The 25,510-nt window shown below is 43.1% G+C and overlaps 1 protein-coding gene across 1 annotated transcript; it reads right to left on the bottom strand.

Moving 5' to 3' along the window:
• Positions 1 to 10,550: 10,550 nt before the first annotated feature.
• LOC126308568 (uncharacterized) lies at positions 10,551 to 13,728 on the bottom strand. The gene is made up of 4 exons (XM_049992090.1): positions 13,696 to 13,728; positions 13,195 to 13,604; positions 12,919 to 13,126; positions 10,551 to 11,001 (listed from the first exon to the last, which is right to left on the bottom strand). Exons 2-4 carry the CDS (start codon positions 13,588 to 13,590, stop codon positions 10,649 to 10,651), a joined length of 957 nt encoding a protein of 318 aa, XP_049848047.1. The 5' UTR covers positions 13,591 to 13,604; positions 13,696 to 13,728; the 3' UTR covers positions 10,551 to 10,648.
• Between the last annotated feature and the right edge of the window lie 11,782 nt (positions 13,729 to 25,510).

Genomic DNA, 25,510 nt, shown 5'->3' with positions numbered 1-25,510 from the left:
CGACTCAGGACCGGTACTCACAGCTTTACTTCTGCCAGTACCTCGTCTCCTACCTTCCAAACTTTACAGAAGCTCTCCTGCGGTTCGCAGGCAGGATTCGAACCTGCGATCGTAGCGGTCGCGCGGTTCCAGACTGTAGCGCCTAGAATCGCTCGGCCAGCTTTAATTTACAATTAGAACCAAACATCGCTAATGCTACAGAAGTAGAAATAGGCATCAGAATTTGAATGGATGTAAAACCACATGAGATGTCACGATTGACAACCCGATATTTGTAAAGTTTTGAAGGAATATTGACTTTCAAATACAAGTAATTGATCACGAACTCGACAAATGATTCCAGACGGTAGTTTCTTTTTACGATAGCTTTGGGACAACTGGTACATCGGTTTTTTCTGTGACCGTTTTTATAATTAGGATTTGAAATTCAATCTTCTATTTGTTGATATTAACGCCCAGACGAATTTCAACGGCACATTGCCCTCGTATCGGGGCATACTAGTTAAATTCCCAGATACGTTAAGTAGATGTTGGCATGAGAATTCGAGCACACTAACCACGAAAGGAAAGGGCAAAAGTCGAAACCCCTGTGTGCCTAAAACTGACACTGTTAGTTTTGTTATGACCAAATGTTCTATTTTGAATTTGACGCATTTCATGTGTAAATTACAGCATCCAGAATTTGCGGCGCGCGTTTCAACAAGTACCGAAGCAGAATACTTGTTATGCACACCTGCTCGGGTAGCCGCGCGTGTTTTAACGCCATCGCTTCGGGACAGGAAGATATAGCGACCCGGATCTAACCGTGATCTAACACGGCCGGGCAATTAACGACGAAGGGTCAGTGTATTTCCCACATCGCACTAGGTGAATATCGGACTGGTTCCCATGTTTCACCTCAGATACAGGCTACAATAATAATAATAATAATAATAATAATAATAATAATACCCGTGGAGGCCCGGGAAAAGAATAGGCCTCCGGTATGTTCTGCCAGTCGTAAAATGCGACGAAAAGAACAAACCACTAATAGGGCTAACACCCCTTTTAGTGTTATTAGTTGGTTCAGGACAGAACTAATGAATCCTCTGACAAGCTCTGTCATGGTCGGGGACGGCGCTTGAACCCTATGCCCGTCCACAATGGTAACGACACTGCTAGCCACACGGAAAATGATTTAAATCCAAATAGAGGTGTTTTGCTGGATATGCTTCCTGCAACCACTCTAGAAGGAAAACAGACAGAGGGTGAGATGGTCAGATGAAGTTAACCGACACCTCATGTTCAACAAACAGGAACCAACACAACTGGATATACACTCCTGGAAATTGAAATAAGAACACCGTGAATTCATTGTCCCAGGAAGGGGAAACTTTACTGACACATTCCTGGGGTCAGATACATCACATGATCACACTGACAGAACCACAGGCACATAGACACAGGCGACAGAGCATGCACAGTGTCGGCACTAGTACAGTGTATATCCACCTTTCACAGCAATGCAGGCTGCTATTCTCCCATGGAGACGATCGTAGAGATGCTGGATGTAGTCCTGTGGAACGGCTTACCTTGCCATTTCCACCTGACGCCTCAGTTAGACCAGCATTCGCGCTGGACGTGCAGACCGCGTGAGACGACGCTTCATCCAGTCCCAAACATGCTCAATGGGGGACAGATCCGGAGATCTTGCTGGCCAGGGTAGTTGACTTACACCTTCTAGAGCACGTTGGGTGGCACGGGATACATGCGGACTTGCATTGTCCTGTTGGAACAGCAAGTTCCCTTGCCGGTCTAGGAATGGTAGAACGATGGGTTCGATGACGGTTTGGATGTACCGTGCACTATTCAGTGTCCCCTCGACGATCACCAGAGGTGTACGGCCAGTGTAGGAGATCGCTCCCCACACCATGATGCCGGGTGTTGGCCCTGTGTGCCTCGGTCGTATGCAGTCCTGATTGTGGCTCTCACCTGCACGGCGCCAAACACGCATACGACCATCATTGGCACCAAGGCAGAAGCGACTCTCATCGCTGAAGACGACACGTCTCCATTCGTCCCTCCATTCACGCCTGTCGCGACACCACTGGAGGCGGGCTGCACGATGTTGGGGCGTGAGCGGAATACGGCCTAACGGTGTGCGGGACCGTAGCCCAGCTTCATGGAGACGGTTGCGAATGGTCCTCGCCGATACCCCAGGAGCAACAGTGTCCCTAATTTGCTGGGAAGTGGCGGTGCGGTCCCCTACGGCACTGCGTAGGATCCTACGGTCTTGGCGTGCATCCGTGCGTCGCTGCGGTCCGGTCCCAGGTCGACGGGCACGTGCACCTTCCGCCGATCACTGGCGACAACATCGATGTACTGTGGAGACCTCACGCCCCACGTGTTGAGCAATTCGGCGGTAGGTCCACCCGGCCTCCCGCGTGCCCACTATACGCCCTCGCGCAAAGTCCGTCAACTGCACATACGGTTCACGTCCACGCTGTCGCGGCATGCTATCAGTGTTAAAGACTGCGATGGAGCTCCGTATGCTACGGCAAACTGGCTGACACTGAAGGCGGCGGTGCACAAATGCTGCGCAGCTAGCGCCATTCGACGGCCAACACCGCGGTTCCTGGTGTGTCCGCTGTGCCGTGCGTGTGATCATTGCTTGTACAGCCCTCTCGCAGTGTCCGGAGCAAGTATGGTGGGTCTGACACACCGGTGTCAATGTGTTCTTTTTTCCGTTTCCAGGAGTGTATATCGATGTTTCCGAATACAATTACATGTTCGTACGATTGACTGCTTGAGTGCAGATTCAAAGCTAGAAAGCTGTCCAATTTTAGGTGCATTGTAGGATTGTACATTACACAGATGAAACACTTTATATAGAGATGTTTAATATCAATGTATGTGTATTCGGGTTGTTTGTCCTCGTTTCAGGGTGTGAGCACGACCTTGGGTAACAAATTTGCATGTAAATGTGCTGATAATGTCCCGCTCGTCTGCTGCATCTACGTAGACCGATTGGGTACACTGCTTCTACCCTGGGGAATGAATACAAGACCGACCCTAGCTGTTTGGTTTCCCTACACACTCAGAAGGGACATCTGTCGACTCGAAAAGTAATTTGTTATAAACATTCGTACGCAGACCCATCTCACATTTCTAACCACGCCTTAGATGGCGTGCGATTTTGTTTCTCTTGGTTTGGACATAACGGCGCTTGCAGCCTTGTAGGGGTGGGGGTGTTAACACTTCAGTCAGCTACCTCAGCAAATAGTTGATGTAGTGTACCTGTGTCAGTATTGTCTTACATACACAGCAAAAATTAAAGAAGCCTTTTTCTGCAACTTCCATGCAGATTAAAACTGTGTACCGGACCGAAGGCTCGAACTCGGGACCTTTGCCTTTCGCGGGCAAGTGCTCTACCGACTGAGCTACCCAAGTACGACTGACGCCCCCTCCTCACAGCTTTACTTCTGCCAGTACCTCGTCCCCTACCTTCCAAACATCACAACAGCTCTCCTGCGAACCTTGCAGAACTAGCACTCCTGGAAGAAACTATATTGCGGAGACATGGCTTACCCACAGTCTCGTTCCGGCATACAGTTTTAATCTGCCAGGAAGTTTCATATCAGCGCACACTCCGCTGCAGAGTGATAATCTCATTCTGGAAGCCTTTTCTGTTTGAAATGTTTTAAATATTGTGGCATCCAAACTAAGAAGAGGATATCAAACTGGAGATAGAGTAGGACAGTACGATGACACTTTCGCAGATTTGGTGGATTTGATTAGTGAGAAACATGAATATTCATTTGACTGCTCAACTGAAGTTAATTGGATAGCATACTGGATGAGATGAAAAAAAAACCGACTTTATAGCCCATAACGCGAATAGTAGTTTTCAAAATTGTAGTGCTAGTGGCAGTGTCAGTGGCGGAAACACTATTCCTCAAACATGGGCTAACAAGTATGGTGATACGAACCTACACCAGAAAGGTTCTCTGTGTAAGTTCAATACCCTATGTTAGTCCTCTTTGGTAGGGGTCACACACAGTTAATATATTGGGATGCGCCGCAGCTCTTAGTAGAACTGCATTTCTCCAGTGTTCTAACAATATAACAAAGTTTATCACCTGCGATAACCACGACTGAGCCTGCGCTCATGCCATTTCATATGCCTTGCACAAAGAGTTATTCTCAGGTATGAGCTGGCCAATTCCAGCTGTGGCTCACTAACAGTACATTCATAGGATGCTACGTTTTCTTTTTTGTTCGTTTGACATTCTTACGTTTCTGAACATTTAAAGCAAGTTACCTATCTTTGTACCACTTCGAAATCTTATGAAGGTTTGACTTAATATTTATGCAGCTTCTTTCAGACAGTGCGTCGTTATAGACGACAATCATCTAAAAAAAATTATGATTACGGTCGGCAAGGTCATTATTTCCTTTACGAAATTGGGATGAACTTTTAAATTTCCTGCGCATTTCTTTGTGGAACGCTTCTTGGGAAGGTACTGTGATGTTCCTTTTCCAGGACGTCTTGCACCATCTAGTTTTCAAACGAGAGATCCTGTTCTACTGAAATTTCTCCAATTTTTCCTTAGTCCGATTCATTAGCAGATTGTAGGATCCATTCTCAAAGGGCAGGGATGACCTTATTTACTATTGTCTTTGTAGGTGTTCATCTTGCTTGTTCCAACGAAGGGGGGGGGGGGGGGGGAGGGAAGAGATCTTTCCTATGACCTCGTGGAATTTGGTTTTACTGTTGCAAATAAATGTGTTCCTGTGTTATTATTAAGCGTGCGAGTCAGAGCCTTAGTGGTCCATCCAATAAGGCAGTCTACGTGCTGTTCGTCGTTGCTCCCTCTGCCCCCCAAACAACACTACCTTCTACATCTACATCCATACTCCGCAAGCCACCTGACGGTGTGTGGCGGAGGGTACCCTGAGTACCTCTATCGGTTCTCCCTTCTATTGCAGTCTCGTATTGTTCGTGGAAAAAAGGATTGTCGGTATGCTTCTGTGTGGGCTCTGATCTCTCTGATTTTATCCTCATGGTCTCTTCGCGAGATATACGTACAAGGAAGCAATATACTGCTTGACTACTCGGTGAAGGTATGTTCTCGAAACTTTTAACAAAAGCCCGTACCGAGCTTCTGAGCGTCTCTCCTGCAGAGTCTTCCACTGCAGTTTATCTATCTTCTCCGTAACGCTTTCGCGATTACTAAATGATCCTGTAACGAAGCGCGCTGCTCTCCGTTGGATCTTCTCTCTCTCTTCTATCAACCCTATCTGGTACGGATCCCACACTGCTGAGCAGTATTCGAGCAGTGGGCGAACAAGCGTACTATAACCTACTTCCTTTGTTTTCGGTTTGCATTTCCTTAGGATTCTTCCAATGAATCTCAGTTGGCATGTGCTTTACCGACGATCAATTTTATATGATCATTCCATTTTAAAACACTCCTAATGCATACTCCCAGATATTTTATGGAATTAACTGCTTCCAGTTGCTGACCTGCTATTGTGTAGCTAAATGATAGATCCCTTATCTTTCTAAGTATTCGCAGCACATTACACTTGTCTACATTGAGATTCAATTGCCATTCCCTGCACCATGCGTCAATTCGCTGCAGATCCTCCTGCATTTCAGTACGATTTTCCATTGTTTCAACCTCTCGATACACCACAGCATCATCTGCAAAAAGCCTCAGTGAACTACCGATGTCATTCACAAGGTCATTTATGTATATTGTGAATAGCAACGGTCCTATGACACTCCCCTGCGGCACACCTGAAATCACTCTTACTTCGGATGACTTCTCTCCATTGAGAATGACATGCTGCGTTCTGTTATCTAGGAACTCTTCAATCCAATCACACAATTGGTTTGATAGTCCCTATGCTCTTATTTTGTTCATTAAACGACTGTGGGGAACTGTATCGAACGCCTTGCGGAAGTCAAGAAACACGACATCTACCTGTGAACCCGTGTCTATGGCCCTCTGAGTCTCGTGGACGAATAGCGCGAGCTGGGTTTGACACGACCGTCTTTTTCGAAACCCATGCTGATTCCTGCAGAGTAGATTTCTAGTCTCCAGAAAAGTCATTATACTCGAACATAATACGTGTTCCAAAATTCTACAACTGATCGACATTAGAGATATAGGTCTATAGTTCTGCACATCTGTTCGACGTCCCTTCTTGAAAACGGGGATGACCTGTGCCCTTTTCCAATCCTTTCGAACGCTTCGCTCTTCTAGAGACCTACGGTACACCGCTGCAAAAAGGGGGGCAAGTTCCTTCGCGTACTCTGTGTAAAATCGAACTGGTATCCCATTAGGTCCAGCGGCCTTTCCGCTTTTGAGCGATTTTAATTGTTTCTCTATCCCTCTGTAGTCTATTTCGATATCTACCATTCTGTCATCTGTGCGACAATCTAGAGAAGGAACTACAGTGCAGTCTTCCTCTGTGAAACAGCTTTGGAAAAAGACATTTAGTATTTCGGCCTTTAGTCTGTCATCCTCTGTTTCAGTACCATTTTGGTCACAGAGAGTCTGCACATTTTGTTTTGATCCACCCACCGCTTTGACATAAGGCCAAAATTTCTTAGGATTTTCTGCCAAGTCAGTACACAGAAGTTTACTTTCGAATTCATTGAACGCCTCTCGCATAGCCCTCCTCACACTACATCTCGCTTCGCGTAGTTTTTGTTTGTCTGCAAGGCTTTGGCTATGTTTATGTTTGCTGTGAAGTTCCCTTTGCTTCCGCAGCAGTTTTCTAACTCGGTTGTTGTACCACGGTGGCCCTTTTCCATCTCTTACGATCTTGCTTGGCACATAGTCATCTAACGCATATTGTACGATGGTTTTGAACTTTGTCCACTGATCCTCAACACTATCTGTACTTGAGACAAAACTGTTGTGTTGATCCGTCAGGTACTCTGTAATGTGCTTTTTGTCACTTTTGCTAAACGGGAAAGTCTTCCTACCTTTTTTTTAATATTTATATTTACGGCTGAAATCATCGATGCCGTAACCGCTTTATGATCGCTGATTTCCTGTTCTGCGTTAACTGTTTCAAATAGTTCGGGTGTGTTTGTCACTAGAAGGTCTAATATGTTATCGCCACGAGTCGGTTCTCTGTTTAACTGCTTAAGGTAGTTTTCAGATAAAGCACTTAAAAAAATTTCACTGGATTCTTTGTCCCTGCCACCCGTTATGAACGTTTGAGTCTGCCAGTCTATATCCACCCAGAACTATAACATGGTGGGGAAATCTACTAGAAAAATTTTCTAAATTATCCTTCAGGTGCTCAGCCACAACAGCCGCTGAGCCCGGGGGCCTATAGAGACATCCAATTACCATGTTTGAGCCCGCTTTAACCGTGACCTTCACCCAAATTATTTCCCATTTCGGATCTCCGTGAATTTCCATCGATACTATTGCACTTCTTATCGCTATAAACACGCGTCCCCCTTCGCTTTCCAGCCTGTCTCTGCGGAATACATTCCAATCTGAGTTTAGGATGTCATTACTGTTTACGTCTGGTTTCAGCCAACTTTCTGTCCCTAGTACTATATGGGCGTTGTGACCGTTTATTAATGAGAGCAGTTCTAGGACCTTGCAGGAGCGTCTGCAGAAGTTTACTATTAGCACATTAATATTGTTATTCCCTGTTGCATTTTGCCTACTCCTACCTTGCCGCGTCTCAGGAGGCACCTTGCGGGCCTAGGGAGGGAATTCTCTAACCTAAAGAACCCCCATGTGCACTCCACACGTACTCCGCTACCCTTGTAGCCGTTTCCGTCGTGTAGTGTACGCCTGACCTATTCAGGGGGACCCTACATTTCTCCACCCGATAGCGGAGGTCGAGAAATTTGCACCCCAGCTCTCCGCTGAATCGTCTGAGCCTCTGGTTTAAGCCTTCCACTCGGCTCCAAACCAGAGGACCGCGATCGGTTCTGGGAACGATACTACAAATAGTTAGCTCTGATTCCACCCCGCGAGCGAGGCATTCCGCCTTCACCAATTCCGCCAATCGCCTGTACGAACTGAGGATGACCTCTGAACCCAGACGGCAGGAGTCATTGGTGCCGACATGAGCAACAATTTGCAGTCGGGTGCACCCAGTGCGTTCTACCGCCGCCGGTAGGGCCTCTTCCACATCTCGGATGAGACACCCCCCCCCCCCCCCCCCCCCCCCCGGCAAGCAGACAGAGTGAACACTGGCCTTCTTCCCCGACCTTTCCGCTATTTTCCTAAGGGGCTCCATCACCCGCCTAACGTTGGAGCTCCCAATAACTAATAAATCCTTCCCCCCGTGTGCCTGCTCGGACCTTGCTGAAGGAGCGGCCACATGTCCACTCACAGGCAGAGCGGGCGATGCCACACGGCCAGCCTCCACATTGACCCTCCGGCTCGTGCGCCGCGAACGCCGCTGAACCCGCCACTCCCCTTGGGGAGAGGGTGGCCCAACCGCGCCCCGTACCCGCGAAGATGTCTCGACAGCAGGGACAGTGGGTGAAGCATGTAACACCTGGGGTGTACCTTGCGACGCACCAGACTCCCCACTGCCGCTACACTCCGAGGCAGCAACCTGAAGACGGCTGACCTTGGCCATCAACACGCTCAGCTGTTCGCGAACAGTGGTCAGCTGCTCCTGCGTCCGTACACAGCAGTCACCCATCCTACCTATCCTAAGAAATCAATTTACTGTAGAGAGTTAATCAACTTTTAACTAGACTGCTGATTGACTAAAGCCGACTGATTGTTGACTAAACTGTGATTGCTAGCCACTTCTTGTAGAAAACAATGAAAATAGCACTACCTGTCTCTGGACTGTATTGAAAACAAACACTAGCACTACTGGCACTATGGTTGACTAAAGAGACTCTCTTACTGTATTCAAAACAAACACGAAATCTATGGAACACTATTAATAGCACTCGACAATTAAAGCTTCCTAAAAGCAAAAACACACGGAAGAAGAAGTGACAAGTAAGAAAAATACAGTTAATACTTAAATTAAGGTAGCTCGTTGCACAGCAGACGTGAAGCAGACGGCCGTTAGGACGACACTGACACTTCTGCAACGTTTCAGTTGAAACACCCACAAGTAATGCTTACTGTTAGCCTTGTTTCGGCTAAGTAGATATAGTTAGAAAATATTTATGGCAGGATAATGTCAATGAAGTGAAACAATTTTATTCAAACGGTAAACTACATTCTGCTTGTAGCTGAAGGTTATCCAAAGCTAAATTTGACTTTTTTTAGTGGCACTTTGAAGCAGAAGTTTCTTGTATCACAGATGAAGCTGAAAGTTTCAAGAGTTCTCACGCTGCTGTACCCGTCCATTGGGGTTTTCACACGCGTTAAAGTATTTTGAACAAATCTGTTTCCCGACGTGATGCTTTCCTATTTGACATTCAGATTTAAATTAAACTGCGTAGTCTAAGTTTTTTTTTAATTTTAGCTGGAGTATTAGAAACTAATACAGCCACTTTATCGAATGTTTCAAGAGCAACTGTTTTAACATTGACAGCCTAGACAAAACGTGCAAAGAAATTGTGTAAACGTAGTAGGCGCAAATCTAAACCAAATGTCAGATCGTCGTACGCTAACAAATTGTGTCAACAGAAAATTACTGTCTAAAGTGACAGCTTAACAGCCATCTTCGAGACCCCGTATCTATCGACACTGTCCGCCGAGAACTCCATAGAGCGAGTATTCGTGGACGAGCTGCTATACCGAAACCATAAGCGATGACAACCAACGCAAAGAAGCGTTAAACATGGTGTCCGGAGCATAAATCCTCGGCGGCTGATAAAGAAAATGTTGACCATTTCCAAACATCGAAGCGGGTTTACGTCTGGGGACCGCTAAACGACTCTTACAATACTTATTGTGCTGATACCATTGTCTAAGGCCGTGTTAGAGTCAATGGCTACAGACGTTTTACGTTATGTGCGCCCATATGATGGAACTGTTTCACCAACAATGGTGCCATATTTCAGGACGAGTATGCACCTATTTACACAGCCAGGACAGTACAATCGTATGACGGGCATGCAACTGAATTGCCATTTTCTTTCTTTGCCCAGTACAGTCTCTCGTTTAACATTATTGAATGCTCGTGGGCGGTATTCCAGCGCAAACTCTAGAGATTTCCGCCTCCCTTGTCACTACAGGAGTTAGGGTGACTTGATTGAAGAGTGGCATAACGTTCCATTCGAGGCTGGAATGTTTACACCCGAGTATCTAAGAAGAATCGCAGGTGTAATACTGCGAAATTGAGGATAAATTCTTTAGTAATTAATTATTTCCAAGTACAGGTGTCCATATTTGGCGTAACCTCTGTTGCTTGAAAGTTTCACATAGATTGTCACAACCTCTAACTGCATACTGATGTTTTAGTTCAACACATCTACATTGTTAAGACAAGCTTACAGTATAAAGTACTATCATTAAGCCAATGATAACTTACTGTGCATTTTTAATACGCAAGACTGGTTTGAACAAAACATTTTAAATTATATGGGGTTAAAGTAATGTAAACCCAGATGCGAATGATTTCGTTTATTTCACGAATAAATAAATAGCAGGTATGTAAACTATATACATGTAACAAAAGTTTCGAATTACGGAAAGCAGTCTTGCTGTCAGTGCTCCCGGTGCAGCGAGTCCGTGGACAGTGGGGGCTGCTCCGCCTCCGAGACCGTTAGCTCGGTGACCTCGGCGAGTGGCGCTCCGCTGGAGGACGAAGCGTCCGAAGAGGCAGGCCCTGGCGCGTCGCTGAAGAAGCTGCCCACGAGCGGCGCCCGCGACAGCAGCCAGAAGGCAGCTCCCACCTGGAAGGCTGCCAGCGCCGTGGCGGCGCGAGCGCCCAGCCGCAGAGCCTGCCGCACGCGGCCCGCAGGGGGCGTCGGCGTCGCGCTGGCCGCGGGGGTGGGTGTGGGTGTGGGTGTCTCTGCTGGCGCCTCGGCCGCCGGCTCTGCCACAGCCGTCTGCGCACCTGAACAAGTGGACAGGTCAAGTCACATGATGGCCCACATGCAGCGTTCAACTGCCAGGACGGCTGCCATTTCAATAACTTTGAAAGCCGACATACTGAACGTGAACATGTTCGTTGTGACAAGCTGCAAATTAATGTTAGATCTGAAATTAGATTTTCACTCTGCAGCGGAGTGTACGCTGATATGAAACTTCCTGGCAGATTAAAACTGTGCTCCCGACCGAGACTCGAACTCGGGACCTTTGCCTTTCGCGGGCAAGTGCTCTAGGAGAAGGAGACGAGGTACTGGCAGAAGTAAAGCTGTGAGTACCGGACGTGAGTCGTGCTTCGGTAGCTCAGTTGGTAGAGCACTTGCCCGCTAAAGGCAAAGGTCCCGAGTTCGAGTCTCGGTCGGGCACACAGTTTTAATCTGCCAGAAGTTTCAATGTTAGATCTAGTTACCAGAACATACAACTTACCGTATTCATTACGGTAAGTATACTTTAATTGTAAATTTAGTATGTGGGCAAGACGTTAGGCACTGTTTAACAAAACCTAGTCGCTGACGTCTGATTTGAACAGGGTGACTAATATACGCAAATATTCGAGCATGTTATGCTGGAAGTGAAATTAAAGACAGTTTATATTAACATAGGGTTCACAAATGCTTAGTTACGGTGTTAATAATAGATTTTACCTGAAATCTATCAACTTTGTTCCTATGAAGCCATCGCAAAACTGTAAGAGGTTGAAGTGAAGCACGATTTCTATGTCTTGTCTGGTGAATCTAACGAAATATGTCACAGACATCTTAGATAACTTGTCTTCCGTATCATTCGCAATACTCCAACAATGGTTCATGCATTCGGAATGCGAGTTGCAGAACTTAAGTTACCTTCGTTCACTTAAGTTATCATTAACCTATTTATACAAATAACCTCTGCATTTTGTGTCTTAAATTTGAGAGGCCTCTATTTCGTAAATCAGGACAGATACCATGTTTCACTTACGTACATTTTTGTTCTTATTGAATACAATTAACTGGTTTCAATGTTAGGAAACTGAAACGACTCATGGTTGTTAACAACGACAAACTTCATTGCACTATGTAAAATGAAGAGTTACACGTGCAATGTACTTTCTCTGGATGTTCTGGAAAACTGTGGATACACGTTTGGTATGTGTTAAGTTCGTCTAATCAATAAAAGCAAATTGCGTTACTTTAATCTCAGTTTTGCAATGGCTACATACTAGCCGAGTTGCTAAATTTCAGGCACAATTTATTAGCTGTAACTGAACACTTGCTGATCTATGTTCATATGAACTTTATGAAATTTTATTTCCATAGTAACAAGGAATTTGCTTATCTTCGTTAGTAAGAAAACGTAATGCATGCGTAAATTATGTCGCTAAGGGACGGCATGAGGGCTTCAACTTGATAATTACTGCTCTAACACTTTGTGCGTCAGTCATTTGTTTTAGGAGTGGCTGCACACGCGTGTGTGTATTTGTCATGGAATCCAGTGTAAATGAAATGTCAAGTAACTTGACATTCAACAGATGTTTAGATGAAGTTTTCATAAGTAGCGTTTCCAAGACAATGTCTATTGTTTGCGACTAAAAGACGTCTTGTACAAACTAAAATGAAATTATTTTTCCACCTTTTAACGTGGATGCGAGGTATCTCAACCTCTAGTGGGTTTAGATAAAAAGTTACCCAGGTAAAAAAGTTTCTAATGAATTTCCGCAAAATTAATCCAATGAGTATACGTAAAATCCTCTACAACCTTCTTGAAAGAGAAAGTTTAAATTCTTTTTTTATACATGAAAACTGGGTAAAAATTAGGAAATAACAATGTTGACTTATGTATTTCGGTGACTTACTAATTTAATGTCGATTGAGGAATATTTGTTACTACCTATGCATGATTTACTTACCAGGTGCTACCTGGAAATCTGCCCCATTCAGCTCTTTGTCTAATTTATCCATCCAGCCGTCCACCCTCTTAATTAAATTGTGGTATTTCGTCATCATCGTCTTAGCTACCCTGTCGAGTTTACTCCTGCCAATTTCACTTATACGTTCGGTTGTATCTATTACAGGACGCACAATCTTCGTTAACTGCTGCATTATGGCATCATAGATCTGAAAACAAGTATTTGTTAAACTTGTCTCACGTTACAGCTTAGCTGTCTACGTTTACTAGTAACTACCTTTTCCGGCGACTCCTTAACTGCAGGAAATTTCTTCTCTATTACTACCACACCTTCGCTGACAGCCTTGTCTGCGTACTGAATAACCGGGCGCAAGCTTCTCGCTTTGTTTTCTGCGAATTTGAAAACCGAACAGACAGATTTTTCTGTCCAGTTAAGCGACCAGCTGATGATACTAGACTTCTGCTTCACCGAGCAATAGGCGTCTCTGCTTTTCTGGATGGCGAATACTACTGCTGGCCAGTGTTTCAACAACTCAACTGTCCTGGAGATCTGCTCTGGCGGCTCCACAGTTGCAGAAGGCTGGACTGTAACACTAGCAGGGACTGCCTGCGCAGGGCTGTCAGCTGAGGTTGAATTACTTTCTTCACGTTTGACAACAATTGGTTCCGGCATATTGTCTGCTACAGCTGTTAATTGAAACACAAATCACACTCAGACATTAGAGAATTCAATTGCCAACACTGAAAACTACCTAATCATTCTTCCAGAACTACCTACTTATAATCGCAGAAATATCGAGGAGAAACACAAGACTACCTTCAGGTTTGGCTTAGGCGGGTATTTATAGAATTCAGGCGCACGTCATTGTGCATTCAACGGTAGAGGGCGCGACTTTCTGACGCACCCACCTGCTATTAACTTTACCCGTAGCAGTTTTATCCGCTAATATATATTCAAAGTAATTACCAGCAAAATTTGTTGAACATCTAGATGTATAGAGGTGGATTCATCTACACACAGTACGTACTTTAATAATATGAGTAAACGGGGGTGCTACGGTACAGCTGATTGCTACACCAGCGCCACATTTGTGTGGTTTCCACCGGGAAACATTTACACTAATCAGTCAGTCGAAAAGGGTTAACTCGTATGCATGTACTTTCTTGCCCCTATTCTTCTTGATTAGGGACTTCGTTTTTTCTTTGCTTCTAGGAAGAAATAAGCTATGGAATACATTTCCTTCAATTACATCTCCATATATAAATTGTAGCTTTCGCATTTTTATTCCCTATGCAACAATTTCTTGGAAATAACTTAGCATTTATAGTAATGGTTGTTACTTTAGCAAATTATTGAATGTTGGTGGAGTTATACTTAAAATGAGAGTATATCAAACCTAGATGATTGTTGAAGTTCGTTACTTAAACGACGTTGTGCTTATGTAATAGGGACAGGTCATCATAAAAATGACGGTAGTTTTACTTCTCGTTTCTGACTAACGGTAGTCTACATGGCCGCTTACTACACTTTGTACATTTCTTTCGAATAATGTTTCGTGTAATGTCCGGATGAGGCACTAAATTCTTAATTTTCTCCGTAGACTAGCAGGTTCCTCGAAAATGTTGCGATAAATCAGATACCCACCTGTTTTGTCATGGTTATAGCCGACATTTTCCCTTTTAAGTCTTGCAGATATAATAGTTAAATGCATTCAGGGCGTGTGAGAGAATTGTGGTTCCACACAAAATTCAAAGGCATCGTCACCGACATATTAGCATCTGACAGATGGTGTGTTGGTACGTTCCTATTTTTCTATCTGCTTTTCCTGGCATTACTAACAGCCGCAGACACTGAAAATTAGGCGTCATACACATGAGATTTCATGGACAGTGCTTATGATACTAAAAACTTTCAGCATTGCAGCGCGTCAGCAATCGTAAATATCGAAATAATTATGAAAAATCCGCCTCGATTGCACAAACTACCTGGTGTTTGTGCAATCGAGGCGGATTTTTCATAATTTTCTTATGATACTATATGGTTGTTACAGGCCTTCTCGTGCAACGTGAAATGACGGAGATATTGGGAAACTTTTTTTTTCATGATTGCATAGTTCTAGTGCACGATAGCCACTGCTTCAGGTACGCGTAGGTAGTTATTTTGAAAAACTGGAACGGAATAAGTTTCAACCTGTGGGGAGTCGAATGCAGGTATTTAGTCCTTAGTTTACAGGCGGTATGTCTACAAATTTCTATCGCACAGCATCAATTGACTCTTGTTAAATGGTGGCTGCTGTCTAACAAAAGGGAGAATAGGTTAACTTGAAGAACTGAAATCCGTAAGTACGTAGTGATTTGACCTGGAATTTGAAAATTTTGAATTCCATCATTGCCAGACTTTCGTGTACGGTCGCTTTCATTTCAAAGAGAAATTTGAAATCAATGCACACTGTTCCAAGGACAGTTGCTGACCCTGTGTAGCTTTAGGATTCGCCACTCTAGAACAGTTTTACAAAGGTACTAAGCAGTTCATTCTCAATGTAGTTATCGTATCAGTAGATCGAATGTCTGTAACTAGAATTTAATGGGAGCTAATTTTGATTTGACAAACTTAAATTGAATGGAAACTTGTACACACGTCTTAATAGAATTTGAGAAGCTGTCTTGTTCGAACAAGTATGTTAGATTATCCTAATCGCAGATTTGCTGTATTACCAAAGTTCCCCAGAAAAACAGGTTTTAGGATTAGAAACAGTACACGATCAAATCGCATTATTTGTCTCGCTTGGTTGCTTCTTAAATTACACGTAGAATATCCAGAGAAGGAAGACTTTGCAGATGAAATCTTAAGGTACCTGTAGACCAACAATCTTAAATTCACAATATTCTCGTAAGGGGAAAACAATTCTCACTTTCCTTGTTCTATCCATTTTAGGTACTCATACGTAGTCCAGATTTTCTGACGTTACTCTTCGGAAATTCCGTCTGAGAATGACAGGAAACCTTCCACTGCCGATAAGTTTGCGGTACTTTAATTACAAAATAAGTTTTTCTGTATTTAGATAATCTGTGCGAAAACGAGTTACTGGTGACTGAAATATACATATATGATCGTGCATCTACAGGTCTTGGTTTTGTCATCTGAAAATCGTATAAATAATTAACTATTGGCAAGGAGACTGATTTCAAATCAGTAATGCAAATAACTAAATAATTAATGAAATGTAGTGTGTCCCAGGAGGACTGGTCACCATTCAGGGATGTAACAGGAACGAACATTCGAAGAAAAAATTGTGGTAAACATGAGCTCCAAAATGCATAGCTCACGAGCTATGAGCAATTGTTCATCTTCACTATTCAAATATACGGTTCTATTTAATAAGTGCTCGTATCAGGTATGCACATTAGAGGCCACGTGTAACGCTTTTTTGCTTCTAATGATAGCTTCTGTCATCTCTGAATACTGACCATCCCACGTGGGACATCAGGATATCACACAGATTTTTCATGCCAAGATACTGAGTGTTGATCTGTATCTACATCCTCACTTTACAGTTCACTGAAGCGCATAGGAGAGGGTACTTTCCACTGTCCCAGTTATTAGGGCTTTCTTCCGTCCCATCCACGTATGGCGCGCAGGAAGCCTTAAGTGGCTCTTCTCTGCAATTAAGCTAAGCTTGTCCTCAAGATCCCTACGGGAGCGATGTGTAGAGAGTTGTCGCATCTCCCTAGTATCATTGAAAGCCTATTTTTGAAACTTTATAAGTAGGCATTCTCGGTGTAGTGTGTGTCTATCTTTGTCTATCAGTTTAGTTATATAGCGTAGCGGTAGCATTACCGCCTACTACGCAAGGGGTCCGGGTTCGATTCCCGGCAGGGGACTGGTTGTTGTGTCCATTTTCGTCATCATTGACTCGCAAGTCGCCGAAGTGGCGTCAACTAAAAAGGACTTGGAATACGGGGACGAATTCCCCGAATGGGGCCTCCCGGCCAACAATACCATACGATCATTTCCTATTTACTGGTAACAAGGGATCGATGACCTCTCGGATTGCCCCCCCCCCCTCCTCTTTTAAACAAACCAACCAACCAACCAACCAACCACTTCACTTGGCTAGTGTTCTTATTTTTGTCCTTTTGTCTTTGAAATGCTGAAATGTCTTCCGGATTGAATCAGTTTTAGAACCGTTTCGTAAACTTTCTTCCTGTACTGTAGTTGAAATTTCCATCTATGTTTGGTCGACGTGTCTGTTTAATATTGTTTCACAATCAAAGTGGCAATTCAACTGCAGTTATCTATTACACGAGCGTGCCTGAAAGACGACACAAAAACAGCAGGTACACTCCACCCAATACCAGTAATAATAGTAATTAGCATAGTATGGGATAGCAGTCACTGACAGAGGCCGATTTTTATGTTTATAATTACGGTACGTGAAGTTCAGAACTCAAATATCAGTCGCTAAAAGCATTTCGATGCAACTCTCAATAATTCTTGAGAAATTCATTGTTCTCCTAGAGTGTATAACTTGTTAAAGCTAGAACTGCTTTCTGATATGCCGTATTGCTCAGTGGCAGAATGCTCGGTTGCCAAGTGGGCGGGCCATACTAACATACAATTTTCATTTCTTGCAATAATTACATATTGCAAATAAAAGTTCTTAATTGCCCTATATTACTAAACCCTCGTAAAATTTGGGATTGAAGTTGGTACCAACACGCAGTTCCCGCCAGTTTGGTATCGAAAGTCTAGGGTGTAAAACAGGGCATTTTGTACTTACGTTGAGTGTGACATACCACTGATCTTATAATTGTATTTAACTACCGCATAAACTATAAATTATGACGTCCTTGAATAAAATATAAAGTATTAAAATTTACTATGGTTTAGAATAATGTAACGCATTCCTCCTTTAGTGTCCTAGAGTTAAACTTTGTTTGAAATCAACAGTTTGTAAAGATTTCGTCTTTAAGAAGTTCACAGTCCACGGATATGCTCGAAGAACATGTATCCGGGTTTAAAAATGTCAGCCAGGAGTCGTACGTACCTGGGTCACCCTTGCGGCAGGCGAGCATTCTGACACGGGGCCGAGTGGGCTACGGAAAATCGTTCTAGCTTCAGTGAATTAGACACACTCGGCCGACTTAGAGAATGATTTTCTCTAGCATATTAGAGTGTTGCGGGGAAATGCATTAAGAGTTGATATTTGAGTTCTGAATTAACGAACAATAAATATAAAAAAAATTGCAAAAGTGGATTGCCGTGTGGTCACCAAGAAGTTAATTTAGCTCAGTGTTTCTGAGAATTAACTGTAAAAGTTTAATTCTGTTGTAGCTTCTATGTCTTTGTACGCTGGATACTTCTCGTCGTGGTAGTTTGTAAATAAGTGCCTGTCAACACGCAACTTTGAAATACCGTGTACTGTATTGCTACCGTAACCATGCTGAACTTCTTGAACGTTTGTAATGTGCCCGTAAAGGCCTGTGAAGTGTATCTACCGACTTTATTATAATCTGTCTTTAACGATGGATAATTTTTCAAGAGAATCTCAGTGAAAGTTTCATTTGATGGTCTTTCCTGCATTCTTTCGACCTGTTTTGTAGTCTCCACCGCTCATTATATTTACTCATTGTCGTTCACTGGACGTGATTTCGTGTCAGCATGAAAGAGACATGATCACCGTAAAGTAGTTCTAAGAGACATGAAGCCAAATTTTTTGCATAAATTGAAACAAAATGGGTTGGTTGGCTCCACTGATGATTCCTTCATATTTTTCCGAGTGCTCAAATGTTGTTACAAGCTGACCATCGTAGAACGTATGGAATTGCTAAAGGGACAAAACACATGTGGAGATAAATATAAATATTTAAGTTTACTATCGTGATACAAACTTTTTGCGTCGTTATTATTTATATTGCATTTTGTCACTACTGTGATTGGATAAAAAAAGCTGATGTATTCTACAGTGTGCAAAGTCCAAATTAGCAATCTTTCATAAAGCGTGAATAAATTTATTTCTGAAATAAGACAAAAGAAAAGCGTACATTCAGAACACTTCCCATTTGTCAGGCTTGACCAGTTCAGTACTCGGCAAATTAGTCTTTCTATTCAGCAGTCATTTCTGATATCAATAATTGCAAAATATGATGGTGTATGTGATGTAACAACAGAACATGGAGCCCTCCACCACAACAGGAAATTTTATTTTTCTCTTACCTGTGTATTTTAATTTCAATACCTCCACAAAGCTGAGCCATTTTCAGCCCCTAGGGGTGGGCAAAAACAGTATTTTTCAGTTTATCGATGAATACCACTGATTTATGAACTGCCAATATAAAATATATACCAAAAGTTTCTTTAGTTTTTCTTTAGTTTCTTTCTTTTAACTCGGGACTACAGTTCTTAACGGCAGATGTCATCCCTTTTCCAGCTACTACCGATCTTTGCAATCTAACAGTAAATGTATTCCAATGAGCTTAACTTCATATTCATTACTACCAGATTTGTACACAAAATGTGCACTGCATGTTCATGACAGATTTTTTTTTTTACTTCCATGTCATTTTACCATCCAAAACGAACATATTTGGTGACATCCTGCATGAGAAACGCAAATTAGCACTGCCTGTTCCCAAGCATGATGCAGAATGTGCGCTCTCCTTTACGCTAAATCAAGAAAAGATATACGCACTGTGAAAGTAACACAAAATTGGCGCAAAATCGCATGACTGCACGGTTGGTTAATGGAAAATGGACTCTGGCCTGAATTGTTTGATAAGTACAGTATTTCATGCTCAAAACACACATCAGAAGTGTTTCACTCTCGAGAATTTCTCTCACGCACACGTGGTACAATATCGATAGTTTTGTTTAGGTAATCCTTCCGATATTTTTAGAACTTGTCCGGCATCCTCTACCATCCTATTAGCGGACTGGGTAGGCAACTATTCCCAACACTGGCCTAGTGATTTGGAGGAGACTGAAAAATTAAAATGGGTACTTCAGAACTCCTTAGCGTCGAAATCTCTCTTGAATGTAGTTTCCTAGATATCTGTATGAGCTCTACATCAAAAGACGAAGTTTCAGTTATCTACTCATGAACATAGGTTCGTTTCTGGCAAGTAAAAATGAATTCAAGTTATCGCCACAAGGTAAGTTAGGGCATGAAATTTTTGAAGTAGCAATGAAACTATTTTTCACTAAGTTTCTCACACGTTGTTTCTTCCGATCCGTTCTTTACGCCTTTCTTCGCCGATTTGTTTGTCTCTTGTAACATGTTTATCTACCTTCCTTCCCACAGCTTTAGTCTATTTTTCCTTCAGCTAACTTGGACTTGAATAACTGCAATCTCGTTTATAACTAAGTAGCCATTTTATTTTTACATGTGTTTCTACGTTTTTTGCTTCTGTTAAGTCATAGCAAAAATTTATCGGGTGTTTGACAAAGTTTAATAAATGCAAAATGGCGGCTTCGGTATGTAACACTACACGAGCACCAGTCAGCGGTCTATCAGCCATGTGTGTTCGCAGCTCGTGGTCTAGTGGCTAGTGTTGCTGTCTCTGGATCACGGGGGCCGTGTTCGATTCCCGGCCAGGTTGGTTTTCTGTGCTCTGGGACTGGGTGTTTGTGTTACCATTTCTTCATCATTCATGAAAGTGGCGAGACGCTGTACAGATTAGGAATTTGTAAGGGCGCTGATAATCGCCCCCACAAACTAAATCTTACGTTAGCTACGTACTGATTGTCTACACCAAACAGTACCGCACGTTATCCACAGAGTCGTTACACGTAGATGTATCTACTGACGATGGTTTAAACCTCTGAAACGCGTCGTGAATTAACTAGACACAGAACTTTCATTCGTTATCAGGAACAGTCGTTGTGAAGCCTAACCAAAAATATTCGCATTTAAAGTAACATTTGTTCTTCGGCAATCACTTTTATATCCTGTAAACTTACCTTGACGCTTAGACGACCTCACCACATATTGCTGTGCCTGGTTTGTGTGTTTTGTGAAATAGCTCGTCATGAACTTGACGGCCCTGCCAGACGATCTTAAAACGTTAATAACTAATAATTTGTTTTTTTCTTTTTAATATATTAGATTCTACTACCTTACTGCTCAGTACAATGATAATTTTCATTGGTGATTCGGAAGGCTAATTAGGATCAAAGCTCGCTAAGGCGACTGGACGAAAAGGATACCGAATTGAGTTTATGTAAAGCCACATGAGGTCATGATCAACAACCTTTAGTTTTTTTTTTAAATATTGAAATTCAAATATTTATCACGAAGTCGCAAAAAGATTTCTGTTCACGGTGGAATTAGAACACGTACTTTTTCCTTGTCCACTGTCGGTAATTAAGATTTTGAAATTTCAGGTTTCTATGGATACTCAGTAATTCATCCTCAGACGAACTTAAACGTCAAGCTGCCTCCGTAACAGAACACACTTTGTTAACTGTCCAAATACATTCAGTCGATGTTGGCACGAGAATTTGATCTAAAAAAACACGGAAGAAGACGAAAAAGGCGAAAATTCCTAACCCTTGAGTGTCTAAAATTTCATTTTAGCGCAGTGTCTGAATTTTATGTACATATTTATTACTACCGCAGCTGCAACTTGCAGCGTACGTTCCAACAATCTCCAGATTCAAACTTTTCACATGCAACTATCTTCACATTAAGTGTAGATGTAATTACATAATACTACAAAGAGAATCGACATAAACCTTCCAAAAGCCAAGACCGCATAAACATTTTCAACAAGCGGTCTCTACAGGCTTTGCTGCCAAAAATGGAACACTCCAAGCTAACGTAAACAGATTCGTAACAGTGCATATTTTTCTATTATGACGTAATATCTGTGGTCGCTGCATATACGGACATGGCCATGTGCACAAGGTATTTTTTATTGCAAATGTTTTATTTCTAACAACCCTTAGTATAAAGTATTGCGTTTTACCCACTAACAGTATGGCACGAGATTACAACCCATAACGAACAAGATTTTTAATACATTTTGAAGACAAAATGACAGCAAAGTCTGTCGAAATCGGTTGTTTAAAAGAATGTATAAGCGACCTTGCCTTTAGAAAGTTTGACGAAATAAAACATCTCTCCATTTCTCAACACGAGAGAATTCAATCAAGAACCGATACACTACAATAGCGACGATGTTTTCCTGTTTAACCTCAGAAAATTAACATACTGTCCATCATAACGACACTATTAGTCTACAAATTAGAGGTACCAGTTAATGCCGACTTTAATTATACTGTTTAACACATCAATAACAGCCTCGAGGCTGGTGTCGGCCACAGTAGCGCCGTAACACCTGACGCACTGGCCTGGCCGTGAAACATCACTGTGGGTCAACTTGGTAAAAGGCGAATCATGCCCATTGTAAACCTAACGACAAAATCACGAGAGTGGTTCCAGAATGAGATTTTCACTCTGCAGCGGAGTGTGCGCTGATATGAAACTTCCTGGCAGATTAAAACTGTGTGCCCGACCGAGACTCGAACTCGGGACCTTTGCCTTTCGCGGCCAAGTTGCCCGCTGCAGAGTGAAAATCTCATTCTGGAAACATCCCCAGGCTGTGGCTAAGCCATGTCTCTGCAATCTCCTTTCTTTCAGGAGTGCTGGTTCTGCAAGGTTCGCAGGAGAGCTTCTGTAAAGTATGGAAGGTAGGAGACGGATGCTGGCAGAAGTAAAGCTGTGAGTACCGGGCGTGAGTCGTGCTTCGGTAGCTCAGATGGTATAGCACTTGCCCGCGAAAGGCAAAGGTCCCGAGTTCGAGTCTCGGTCGGGCACACAGTTTTAATCTGCCAGGAAGTTTCACGAGAGTGGTTATTGAAAATGTACCAGGTATGACGTCCTAATGTCGGGGCTACCCTGGGCGTATGGCGCGTGCGTACACACAGCAGCAATTAATCCGTTATAAATAGGCAAGTGTGAGAGGCGAGCCCGCCACGAGTTAACTGACCTTCCGGTGATGGGCGCACGACGCTAGAGTCGCAGCATGTACGACTACACTAGACTTCATGTTTCCAACGTGTAACCTTAATACCGCGGAGAATGTTCCGATAATTGTAAATAGCCGCACAAGACAAAGATGACGTCACATCGCCTACACAAAGCCATATGGGACCAATCGACTTTAGTGTGAGCCAAGGTCACCGCCTATTTGTACGGCGCCAATCTTTCTTCAAGGACGGCACTGAGAAAAATCCACTGCATATGCTTCAACAGCCTACTGCTGATTTCCCATTGCTTTTGGCCACAGTTTAGACACACTGGGATGAAACATTTAACTTTCTTCTGGGACATCCAAGAAATTTTCTCATGTCTGCCATCAGTGTACACAAATATTGTACATATATTTTGTAGTCGCACCAAATAAAAAAGATGGTATTTGCCTCGTATTGGGCGTTACAGGTAGACCAGATTGCACATATGCTATTAACTGAACCTGCTATTAGGAATCATCTTATTAACCCAGCCCGTAAAAGTTTGACCCTTTTGCCCGCAGACAGTGCCTGGGAAGCATTAAGTCACAAGCGTGCTTCAGATTCCGACAGTCTTGAAATACTTAATGAAAAACACGTATAACTTCCCTAGACACGCCCTTGTTTAATTTTCCGAACATACGGTTAACGCTTCCACGTTCACAGCGGATGTCACTGTCAGGTCTGGGGGCTCCACCAGCGTTATCGTGGCAATCCACGTGTTAAGACAAATGGTATGGGTGTCTTGTTCAGATTACTGTGGACCCCTGTTTAATGTACGAGAACAGTTTTAGTGAAGGAAGGAAGAGCATTTCATCAGGAGGAAGAGAACCACAATTCCAAGACAAAGACTATATTGCAGTGCCTGTGTTATTTTGATGAAAATTCACTGCGGCGACCACAGCTGTTGCGAAACACATAAGCCACACACCCAGATCTCAACACACATGATACTCTACTCAATCCCACATGTCAAACTTTTACAGAACTGCAGGCATCATTTGTGCCTTAGTTCCACATTGTCTTTACATTACTGTACTCTGCCTTTTTTTAAAGTCTTGTTTTGGATGAATTGTTCCTTCATAATACTGTATAAAGGATAGTGCCATAGTTACCGTTGTTACTGCAAAGAAAGTTGATGTAAGTTGTTTGGTTGTGTGTGGCGCTCAACTGCGCGGTGATCAGCGTCCGTACACAGGCCCAATTTTGTTTCACACACTAATTTGTTTTACGCAGTTCAATCTAGCCACTCTCACGAATGATATGAAATAACAAACACCCAGTCTCAGGGCAGGGAAAATCCCCAACCGGGCCGGGAATCTAATCAGGGACCACCTGGTTCAGCGGCAGCAACGCTAGCCACTACACCACGAGCTGCAGATCTGATGCAAGTTTTTGTGTCTCGTGCAAAAATGTTCCCAATAAATCAGGGCTATAACCTTTACAAGATTCAGTTTGTCTTTTTCTGAAATTATGAATGCGAGGCGATACATCATGTAATTTAAGGCAACATGATTGAGTTTGTGTATGATGTGTAACCTAACAACGAATTTGACAGTGCACGAACACTATACTACCTGCAGAACATCTCTGGCCCACAACATCTAATAATCACCTTAAGTGTGAACTGCTATCAGCGGTAAATCACAAAAATTTGAGTACTAGCTTTTCATTGAACTGCCATAACCTAGGCTGTCTCAAGCCTTTTGGGTCAAATTTTAACAAGTGGTAGTGGATCCACAACCAAGTATATTGACAGGGGACCAGTTGCCGCAAATGCGTGTGTGTTGCGGACATACATAGCGCACAGCACGTAACATGGCTCATAGCAATTGGTCAAAGCTGCGACCGCCATTCTCGAGGCTTGCATGGCAACGGCGCATGCAGTCCTGCCCCACTCCAAAAAGCCCGTGTCTGTTCCAGGAGGCAGGTAACTGACCCTAGCAGACAGATCTTGACCCGTTTCTACGGGGTTTTCTATACACCATGGTATTGACTTAACTGAGGCCTTGGCCACTGGGCGGGATCTCTCCTTCCAATCCAATGATGAGGGTACGTATTCATGTGCTCTCAGAAAATATCGAAGTGATTCACTCGAGGGTAATTAAAAAAGTAATTCTGGGTCGTGAACACTGTACGTCAGCTATCTGTACTGTTTCCGACGTTTTCCCTCTCCTGTTAAGGACCGAGTTCGTGAATAATTTCATCAGCCGATGACTTCAATTTCTCTTGCTAATACCTCGCAGTATTCGTGGCCTTCGAAATCGCTACCAGGTTCCACAGCCGAGTCTTAGCTTGACAGTTCTTTGACTTTAGCGCCACTGAAATCTTTCAAACATGTCACTCAACCAGGAAAACAAGTGGAAGTATCTAGAAGAACCGCGTGGATCGAATATATTTAAGGCCTCCTGCAACGCAAGTTCATCCAATTGTCCGCAACGTGTTTCAGCACCACTCCTTAAAAAACTACCGATACAGCAGATATGAAAAGTAAAAACCTGTCCTGTCGCGATAGTATGTCTGCCGCCGTACCGATACAGTTTGTGCAAAATTTTATATATATATTATATTATATTATATA

The sequence above is a fragment of the Schistocerca gregaria genome, chromosome 1 (genome assembly GCF_023897955.1).
Source record: "Schistocerca gregaria isolate iqSchGreg1 chromosome 1, iqSchGreg1.2, whole genome shotgun sequence".
Taxonomy (NCBI): Eukaryota; Metazoa; Arthropoda; class Insecta; order Orthoptera; family Acrididae; genus Schistocerca; species Schistocerca gregaria.
The sequence above is the reverse complement of the archived record's forward strand: the minus strand, read 5'-3'. Positions and strand labels throughout refer to the sequence as shown.